General features: G+C 46.0%; 1 protein-coding gene across 2 annotated transcripts in view; it reads left to right on the forward strand.

Annotated features, from left to right (window-relative positions):
- LOC123751082 (ankyrin homolog) overlaps positions 1–10,757 on the forward strand; it is a 138,078-nt gene that overhangs the window by 19,113 nt on the left and 108,208 nt on the right. For both annotated transcript variants that reach the window (XM_069333154.1, XM_069333148.1), the window contains exons 3-4: positions 5,520–5,624; positions 6,135–6,236. In XM_069333154.1, coding sequence (XP_069189255.1) covers positions 5,520–5,624; positions 6,135–6,236 — 207 coding nt within the window. The remainder of the gene's footprint in view (positions 1–5,519; positions 5,625–6,134; positions 6,237–10,757) is intronic.

Below are 10,757 nucleotides of genomic sequence, written 5' to 3' on the forward strand. Positions count from 1 at the left end.
GGGGGGCCAGTGACCAGTGGAGGGCCAGTGACCAGTGGTGGGGCCAGTGACCAGAGGAGGCAAGTGACCAGTGGGGGGCCAGTGACCGGAGAGGGCCAGTGACCCGAGAGGGCCAGTGACTAGTGGGGCCAGTGACCAATTGGGGCCAGTGAACAGTGGGGCCTGTGACCAGTAGGGGGCCATTTACCAGAGGGGGCCAGTGACCAGAGGGGGCCAGTGACAATAAGGGGCCAGTGACCAGTGGGGGGCCAGTGACCAGTGGGGAGCCAATGACCACTGGGGCCAGTGACCAGTGGGGGGCCAGTGACCAGAGGGGGCCAGTGACCAGAGGGGAGCCAGTGACCAGTGGGGGGCCAGTGACCAGAGGGGGCCAGTGACCAGAGGGGGCCAGTGACCAGAGGGGGCCAGTGACCAGAGGGGAGCCAGTGACCAGTAGGGGGCCAGTGACCAGAGGGGAGTCAATGACCAGTGGGGCCAGTGATCAGTAAGACCAGTGACCAGTAAGGCCAGTGACGAGTGGGGGGCCAGTGACGAGTGGGGGGGCCAGTGACCAGAGGGGCCAGTGACCAGTCGGGCCAGTGACCAGAGGGGGCCAGTGACCAGAGGGGCCAGTGACCAGTGAGGCCAGTGACCAGTGGGGGGCCAGTGACCAGTGTGGCCAGTGGCCAGTGGCGCCAGTGACCAGTGGGGGCCAGTGACCATTAGGGCCAGTGACCAGTTGGGGCCAGTTACTAGTGGTGGGCCAGTGACCAGTGGGGGCCAGTGACCAGTGGGGGCCAGTGACCAGTGGGGGCCAATGACCAGTGGGGCCAGTGACCAGTGGGGCCAGTGACCAGTGGGGGCCAGTGACCATTTGGACCAGTGACCAGTTGGGGCCAGTTACTAGTGGTGGGCCAGTGACCAGTGGGGGCCAGTGACCAGTGGGGCCAGTGACCAGTGGGGCCAGTTACCAGTGGGGGGGGGGGGAAGCTAGTGACCAGTGGGGGGTCAGTGACCGGTGGGGGGGGCTAGTGACCAGTGGGGGCCATTGACCAATGGGGCAAGTGACCAGTGGGGCCAGTGACCAGTGGGGGGCCTGTGATCAGTGGGGAGCCTGTGATCAGTGGGGGGACCTGTGATCAGTGGGGGGCCAGTTACCAGTGGGGCCAGTGACCAGTCAACCCGTTCTCGCACTTTCTTACAGTCAATATTGACTTATTAAATAAGTGCATATGTGACTAATTTATTGTGAATATTTTAGTTTACCTTGAAATGCTTCATAGAAAACACCGACCTTACCTAACCTTCTTAGTATGTTAAGACAAACATCTTATTGCTTCGTAATTACAATTATTACTTAACCTATACCTATAATAGGTTAAGTAATAATTGTATTTAATAAGTCAATATTGACTATACGAAAGTGCGAGGACGGTTGGACCAGTGGGGCCATTGACCAATGGGGGCCAGTGACCAGTGGGGCCATTAACCAATGGGAGCCAGTGACCAGTGGGGCCATTAACCAATGGGGGCCAGTGACCAGTGGGGCCATTAACCAATGGGGGCCAGTGACCAGTGAGGCAAGTGACAAGTAGGGCCCGTGACCATTGGGGGTCAGTGACCATTGGGGCCAGTTACCAGTGGGGCCAGTGACCAGTCGGGGGCCAGTGACCAGAGGGGACCAGTGACCAGAGAGGGCCAGTGACTAGTGGGGCCAGTGACCAGTTGGGGCCAGTGACCAGTGGGGCCAGTGACCAGTGGGGGCCAGTGACCAGTTGGGGCCAGTGACCAGTGGGGGCAGTGACCAGTGGGGGCCTGTGATTAGTGAGGGGGCCAGTTACCAGTGGTGACCAGTGACCAGTGGGACAGTGACCAGTGGGACCAGTGACCAGTTGGGGCCAGTGACCAGAAGGGGCTAGTAACCCGAGGGGGCCAGTGATCAGTACGGCCAGTGACCAGTGGGGGCAAGTAACCAGTGGGGGGCCAGTGGCCAGTGGGGGCCAGTGACCAGTGGGGGCCAGTGACCAGTGGAGCCAGTGACCAGAGGGGCCAGTGACCAGTGGGAGGCCAGTGACCAGAGGGACCAGAGACCAGTGGGGGCCCAGTGGACAGAGGGGGGCCAGTGACCAGTGGGGGCAAGTAACCAGTGGGGAGCCAGTGACCAGTGGGGGCCAGTGACCAGATGGGGCCAGTGACCAGTGGGGGCCAGTGACCAGTGGGGCCAGTGACCAGTGGAGCCAGTGACCAAAGGGGGCAAGGGATCAGTGGGTGTTGTTCTTCGATGATGTAGTTGGTATGTAGCTGTTGTAAAGGGAAGAAAAGAGGAAAGTGTAAGACTAGGTCTCCATAAATGCGAGTACCAGAAGGTTAAGGAAGCATTACAGTGAATACCATGGTAAATGCTTTACAATAAAAAACTCACGGCATAATGGACATCATAACTACCAAATGCTAAGAAATTGGAGGATAAATAAACTATTGGAACTCAAGAGACCTTTTACTGGGTTAGGTTAAATGTAACAGTGTTATATTACGTCTAAGAGATAAAGGAGCCAACAGAAAAAAATGGCTGTGGTTTAACAGACAATGCTTGGAGGCAAAAAAGAAAAATAAATGGACAGGGAAGAAATACAAAAAGCTCAGAACAGAGACGATCCTCAACATGCACTCAAGAGAGAGGAATTGAGTCACAGGAATTTGGAAGAAGCTTAGAAGCAGAATGAGAACGATACAGAATACAAGTCCAGTGATAAGCCTAGACAATTATAAAGGCACATGTCGGTAAAATAAACAAGTGAACTGACACCACTAAAGCCAAGAAGCCACATAGCGAATAATAAGGAAGTGTGCAAAGAATACAATACAATTTTCAGATAATTTTTTATGACAGAACCAAACCTGTTTCTAGATCTACGATTTCTAATGGAACCTATAGAATTAAGATTGATTAAAGTAGAAGTAACCCCATAGGAAGTAATGAAACAATTAAAGGAGTTGGACATGATGAAAGCCACAGGACTGACTATATCTCACCATGGATCCTATAAGAGGCATCTGAAGCATTATGTGGGTCTCTTGGTATAGTCTTCAACTCCTCATTAGAAGTTGGAGAACGGCCTGAAATTTGGAAAGAGGCTAAAGGTGTATAACCTATATAAATATAAAAAGAAAGACATAAGCCAACAAACTTCAGGGCGGTATGGCTAACAAGTATTTTTGAAAGATATTAGAGAGAGAGTGTGTGTGATAAAAAGAAGGCTGCCAGAGCTCTTAGATCGTTTGAATGTTATTAACAAACCTTAACATAGATTCAGCCAAGGAAAATACTACTTGGCCAACTTATGGTTCTATGGGAGTCGGTCGGCCGAGCGGACAGCACGCTGGACTTGTGAACCTCTGGTCCAGGGTTCGATCCCGGGCGCCGGCGAGAAACAATGGGTAAAGTTTCTTTCACCCTATACCCCTGTTACCTAGCAGTAAAATAGGTACCTGGGTGTTAGTCAGATGTCACGGGCTACTTCCTGGGGGGTGGAATCTTGGTCGAGGACCGGGCCGCGGGGACACTAAAGCCCCGAAATCATCTCAAGATAACCTCAAGATATATTAAGATGTCAACAACAAAACTGGAGAGACAGCTCCACAGACTGAATATTCTTACATTCCCTGAAAGCTTTTGACATAGTAAGATTACTTTTGACATATGATTGCTTGTTACATAGTAAGATTACTTTTAACATAGTAAAATCTGAATGGAGAGAGGTAATGAGTTGTGTATCACAAGGGTCGGTACTAGGGGCCCATCCTCTTCCTAATATACATAAACAATTCAACAAAGGAAGTAAGCCCAGTCTTATCAGTGTTTGCTTACGATGATCAGCAGTGCCGATGAATCCAAACTGAGGAAGACAGCAGTACATGGTTTGTAGAGATGGTCTGCAGAGAGGGGTCTGACAAATGACTACTAAATCTTAAACCTTGGCAAAGACAAGTGTATGATAAAAGGAATTGCAGCAAGAATACCTCAAATATAGCACAAGATAAATTATAAGACATAAATCGAAATTCATCCGAATAACAATGCCAGCATGTGCCATACTAGCAAACATCCGGTTATCCCCCAGAAACTTGGACAAATCCACACCTAAAGAAACATACAAACATAAAAAATCCAATGATTTGCAACACGGTTCGTTCCTGAGCTAGAGGGGCTGAGCTAAGGGGGACTGAACTGAGGGGCACTGAGCTAGGGGAGGGACTGAGCTGTGATATACACTGAGGGAACTGGACCTCTCTACACTCGAGGGAAGAAGGAATAGAGAAGATATGACGATAAATTACAATTTGCTGAAGGGAATTGACAAAACTGATGGAGAAACAATGTTCAAAGTGTGGAACATCACTACCACTAGCTACCTGAGAGTATATCTATCACACATGAATGTTATTATGTTAAAAACTTAAAAACACAGGAATTAAACAAATGGGCTATTGGCTAATATGAGAATGCTTTTATTTATACCCCCCCTCCCCCCAGTCTCCTTCATATATATGTCTAACTTACGCTTGAAACAACCCAGCGGTCCCACGTCTTATATGTTACTCAGCAATTTCCAACTGTTTTTCCAAACCAGTATTTACCCAGATCTTTTCTGAATCTATTCTTATGGACATTGTTTCGTGTTTTTTGTATGTCGATACATTTACCGTCTTATAATATCCCTTTTTTGTTAACTTTTCATCCATTTATACACTTCACATTTGTCAGACCTTTCTCTACCTTCCCTGTTCACCTTCAAGTGAAAATGTATCCATTTTATAATTATTCAGACCATAACTGCCCTTCACAATTTACGTGAAGCCTAAGACGAGGATGATAACGTGGAAGAATAACGTTACATTTTTATTACTAACGCTAGAAATAAATCCGAGCGTCTTATATGCCTTATTTCGAGCATGTATACATTGATTAATTGGCTTAAGATCTCAACCAACCATGACTCCTAAATCTTGTTTCCGCTGCACTCTGATAGAAAACATTTATTCTTTGTCCTGGGTTTGGTTACTGCGTTTGTTCATTGTCATGAGCTAGGTTAGGTGGTTTCGTTTGACCGAATGAGTAATACTAATAGTGCGAGCTTCGAGTGTACGATGCAGCTCCCGACAACCGGTGTCCAGCAGTGGTCGAGAAAATTGCAAACTATGAGAGTATAGTCATATCTCGTCAGTTATGATATAACTATTCATCTAGTTATATCACATAGGTGCTAATTTACAGTACTGGCTGGGAGTGAATGATGCGAATCTCAAGTCTTAACTGTGAACATAATCACGTCAAGAAAGGTACAAATATTTATTATCTCTCCACGCCGGAAAAAGTATCGATTATGACTAACACGTCGTGACCCCAGCTAAGTGAATACGTTATACCCTACAACAATCAAACACATTTGCAGTTCGTGAAACATGCAAAATAGTCTTTACGAATAGAACCCAAAGAATGTTTTACCCTAAAGTGTTATACTAAACATCGCATTTTGCAGGAAAGTCGATCAAACGCTTGCTGCTGAAAAATGACACCAAGCGAGCCCTGGACGCATTAGTGGATGACAGTGGTAACGAGCTCATCATCTGGACCGACACGAATAGTGAGTTAAGCGTTTCGTCTTGAAAACGTCCAGCCTTTATGTCGCGCTGTCTCACCCATGCTCTTATTTCTGATATATATGGTATACCCTCTGCTGTCTGTCTGTCGTCTGTCTTCCAGGGCTGATACTTGCAGGGCCCTTCCCTCCATATGCTTCCTCCTGTGGGCTCTCCATTTTGCTACATCTGAGGTCTACCAGTACCTTCCTGGTGACAGCCACCCTCCCCCCATGATGTTACCTCTGCCAGCAACCTTACCTATGATATTACCTCTGCCAGCCACCTCCCAATAATGTTACCTATGCCAGCCACCCTCCCCGTGATGTTACCTCTGCCAGCCACCTCCCAATAATGTTACCTATGCCAGCCACCCTCCCCGTGATATCCATGGGGAGCCCCTCTCCTTTTAGACATTCAAACTTCGAACAAGATCAATACAGTTTCCACATTAACATTTGCGCCATAATATGTAGCGTTTCTAGGCGTTCATTAGCTGTGCTGACCGCTGACAGATGTGACGCTGCTGCACTACGCCGCCCTGGTGGGCGCGGGGGCGGTGGCAGAGTACCTTCTGGACAACGGCCTCAGTGTTGATAGTACTGAAACCTCCAGAGGTGAGTTATGTGTGCTGATTCTTCAGTCTTGTGTGTTCCCCGGCTGACTCTTCAGTCTTGTGTGTCCCCCCACGGCTGACCCTTCAGTCGTGTGTGTCCCCCCGGCTGACTCTACAGTCTTGTGTGTGTCCCCCCCGGCTGACTATTCAGTCTTGTGTATGTCACCCGGCTGACTCTTCAGTCTTGTGTGTGTCCCCGGCAGTAGATTAGAATGCGCCTCTGTGTGCCACCTATGTATGGAGATCAGATAAGAAATCAGAAGCGGGGAGCCACATAGTGCCACTCCATATTAGGTCACCCAAGGTGTGAGTGGTAGCAGTCGAAAAAACAGTGAAGATAGGTATCTATTATGTGCCACTATGATCATGTTCATTTACAGTAAAGTAGCTGCCTATGAAGGGTAATCAGATAAGAAAATCAGAGGCGGGGTGCCACTTAGAGCCACCCCATATTAGGTCGCCCAAGGTGTGGGGCAGCAACAATCGTAAAATAGTGAAGATAGGTATCTATTATGTGTCGCTATGTTCATGCTCATGTTCATTTATACAGAAAAGTATGACAGTATATTTGTATAATAAACACTCAGGTGAGCGGTAGTTACCCCCCCCCCCACCCCCCCCCCCCCACCTCCCCCTATGGGACAGGTGTAAAAACAGGATCCTCGCAGTAGGGGCGGTCCCCCCTCACCAGCCCTCCTCATACTTGATGACCTTGAGTGTACCGTAAGAGGGACCAGCCTCCCTTAGTTGTTTTTAAGTTGGATATATTTTAAGCCTCTATACTTAAAGAAGGAGAAAAAGAAATAATCCTGATGATTTATAGATTATATTATCAAAGTACATAGGGTTAAACATAGTCGTATTGTAGGTCATCTCCACCCACATAATATTTATTAACAAGACCTCTCCTTCTCGCCCACAAGTCCGTTGTGGGGTCTTCCTCCCCCTCCTCCTCCTCCTCCTGGGACGAAGATGATGACTCATCATCTCCCAGAGAGTGAATGGGATGTAGTGCGCCTCCCTCAGGTGACTGACTGCTGACGTCATAGGGTTCACTCTCGCTGGTGGGGTGTTGTCCTTCCTCTCCTTGTGGTTCAATGACGTCACCACCTTCACTCTCGGTGGACATTCCTTGGACTGAGGTGTTGGGGTGGGGCTCGGATGGTATGTCTGGGTGACCATACGCTAGGCTAGTGTATTTATTTAGGTAAAAGCGCTTATCATCAAATGCACTTAAACCCCTCTTAGTATTGAATGTGGTTGCCATCTGCCCCCCTATGTTTCTTATTTGTGAGTAATTAAAAGTATTTACTACACCATTACTGTGAAGGGTCTCTTTAAAGTGGTTATGTGTTAAAGATCTTTGCACAGCTCGGGGAATACCCTTAGCGGTGATGGAATTTTTATTGTCAAGCAAAAGCACACTATACATTTTGGGCTTGAGTGCCACAACTTCAAGGATGTGTTTATCTGACACCTCTGACTTTAACAGCCCTAAAACACCCTTTTTAGAAGGATCATACAAGGGGTGAGTTTCAGGAAAATTACTCGTATCCATCCACAAACTAAGGGGTTCTTTCCCCATCTCATTAAAGACATCTTCAGCTAGTAAGGTGAAAATGAAACTGTCTGTATCACTATACACCAGTTGTACCCTATCTGAATAGTGGTTCTTAAGTACCCTGTACCAAAAATGGTACAAGCTGTATTTTGCTAGCTCAAGAATCTGGAACCCAATGTAATTAGGATGAGTAATTTTAATGAATGGTCTGGAACTGACAGACAATAATTTATTGTCGCCTAAATGCACCATTCGTTTAAAGCGGGGATTCTTCACCTCTCGTAAAAAGGCCCTAGCTGAAGTCACTAGTTTGGTGTCAATGGCATAACGAGCTGGATTCAGTAGCGTTTTACCAAAAACACTGTTCGTCAGTAATTTGAAGAGTGTTTTCCTATCATTACTGCTGGAGGCATTTCTATTGTTAACGTTGGTGTTAACAAATTCTGCCATAAAATCTGACTGGTGGAACTCGTAAATTGCATGTATTGTTTCCACTTCAAGTCCTATCTCAATAAATAGTTGTAAAAGGTGAAGAGATATGAAATAATGTTTTTTGGGGAGATGATCTCCAACCAGTTTGATGTTTTTTGGGGGGAGGTGTGTGATGTTATTTGTTTCCAGAAGTCCCCTACTAAATGGTGAGATATCCTCCATACTTATTCCCCTATGGTGTAAACAAAGGGGCAGATCGTCTGTTAGTCTAGCTATTTCGGGTCTTAAAAGTTTGGTGTCAATTAAGAGCCAGTACCCTTTGTTAGAAGAGAAAGGCTGTTCTGTCATTATCTTCCCCCCGCTAATGAAGGAGTTCATCTCATCAGATGATAGTCTCCTTAGTCCCCCATGGGGCAATTTCCTAGTCATACAACTCCCATAGAGGCTGTTAAAGTCGAGATAAAGTAAGAATGAAGACCTATCCTCCTGGGGGTTAAAAGATGGGTTGACATAGCGGTTGTTAGCTCTGACATAACTCCTAACTGCAGTTGTAAAACCCCCTCGTATGTTTTGTGATAAGAGATTGTGCAACGTCACATCTGCACTTAACTCCAGCGATATTCTGCTACTTTTCAGGAAGCAGTCGTAGGAGTACCCTGGGAGGCTGCAATAGTGTGTCAATTCTAAAGAATATATATCATTTAGAATTGCCCTGTGGTGTGTAAAAATGTCAGCCAGTAATCCTACATCACACCTCAAATAAATGAGGAGGTAGTCTTTTAATGTCCTACACCCTGTAGCCTCCCATACTAATTTAGAATGTCTATATTCGTCCAAAGTTATACCTGATTTGTTTAGGGAGCTGTAGAACATTTCAATAGGAGGGAGTGATGTGTCATTAAAGCAGCTGATTTTTGTGGTATATTCATAAGGGAAAAACTGCTTACCCTTTAAGAGTAGGTGGTGACTCTTTTTGGGCAAACCCTCTATCATTGAGTGAGTGAATGTTAAGGGGCTGGCTGAATCAATGTGGGTCTTTGCTAGGGATGAAAGACTACCTGTAATAAAAGCCAGTGAATCAAGAAATTTAAGCTTCCCTATTTCCACCTTAAGATATTTCGTCCCCTGTCTCATGAGGATATTGCTCTTAATATTTGAATCCATGGTAAACTCCCTCAAAATTAAGCCCATGTCATAAGACATATTATGGGCAATTAGAACTAAACTCTCCAGAGCATTCTTGTGGCGGAGGTTGCAGTAATTACATAGAGCTCCAATATAATTGAGCTTTTCCCTAAGGTGATCATGATGTTGAACCTTGAAATTGGAGGGGGTAAATACCTGCTCACAAAACTGGCAGTGAGTCTGTCTCCTAAAATGGATCATATCCTCAAGAGACATGTCTATTTCATAATGGTGGAGGGTAGATCTGATAATTTCCCATTTGGTGGCAACTCGCTGCATGAAATGAGTAACACTGTCCCCCCCAAAATAAGTAAATTTATCAACGACAGTGTGGTTCCTATCAACAATTATATAGCTGTATGCTATAGGTCTATGTATGGCTGTAACAGAACCTAGACAATCCTCAGTGCTTAGGACACACTCGAAATCAAAATAGCCCACATGGGAAGGGGCATAACCTTTCCCCGTATTTTTAAAATGGAGTGTGTCCCCAGGCTGAGGGTAAATAATTTTCTGAGTGATGTCGCAGGAAGATGAGTGATTTGTTAGCTCAGACGAATTTTGATATTCTGAGAGACAGTTTCTACAGAAGACTGTCTTTCGTTTGTGGCTGCGAGTAAAGTTCCGAAGGAACTTATCGAAGTCTTTTATCAAGGTCACATGAGATTCCCCCAATAACAATAAAGGAACTATGATCGAGTACTGTCTGCTACCACGACGACAAAGAGAGACGTGATAGACGCCATCTGTATGTTTGTGTATTGAATACAAAAAAATGGATAGTTTATTTCTATTCTCCAATTTAGAGATATCCTCCCAAGACAGAGGGAAGGATAAATTGTCGTATTTGACCATTTTCCTAACCCTAGAGTGAGACTCTACAAGTCTCCCTATACGTCTCCACTTCCACCCTTGTTGTGACGCCAGAAAAGCAGCAATGCACTGAATAATACATGTTTTATTGTTACCAGCCGGGTTTGGGTTGAAGACCTCATGCCGTCCCCTTAGAAATGGGGGATAAGGGACATAATCCCCCAAAACTGACCTTACACTTGCATTACAGATGACGATTTTGAGGAAATCGACATTATATAATATGAAACCACTCCCCTCTGTTTCTGAAAGGAGATCTTCCAGTCGTGTAATCATATAAGCCACCCAGCTATCAATAAGATTACCCACATCCTCAAGAGTTACCAGTCTAGCGGGTGTTGTTATGAAGTGTTCTCTAAAGTCATCATCTTCCGTGAGTCGTTGTTTCAAAAGTGTTACCTTTACCTCGAGGAGGATTTTTAATGATGAAGTAAAATTGCCATGTCCCCCAAGAGAATTCATGTAATTCTC

Source organism: Procambarus clarkii, chromosome 4 (genome assembly GCF_040958095.1).
Source record: "Procambarus clarkii isolate CNS0578487 chromosome 4, FALCON_Pclarkii_2.0, whole genome shotgun sequence".
Lineage (NCBI taxonomy): Eukaryota > Metazoa > Arthropoda > Malacostraca > Decapoda > Cambaridae > Procambarus > Procambarus clarkii.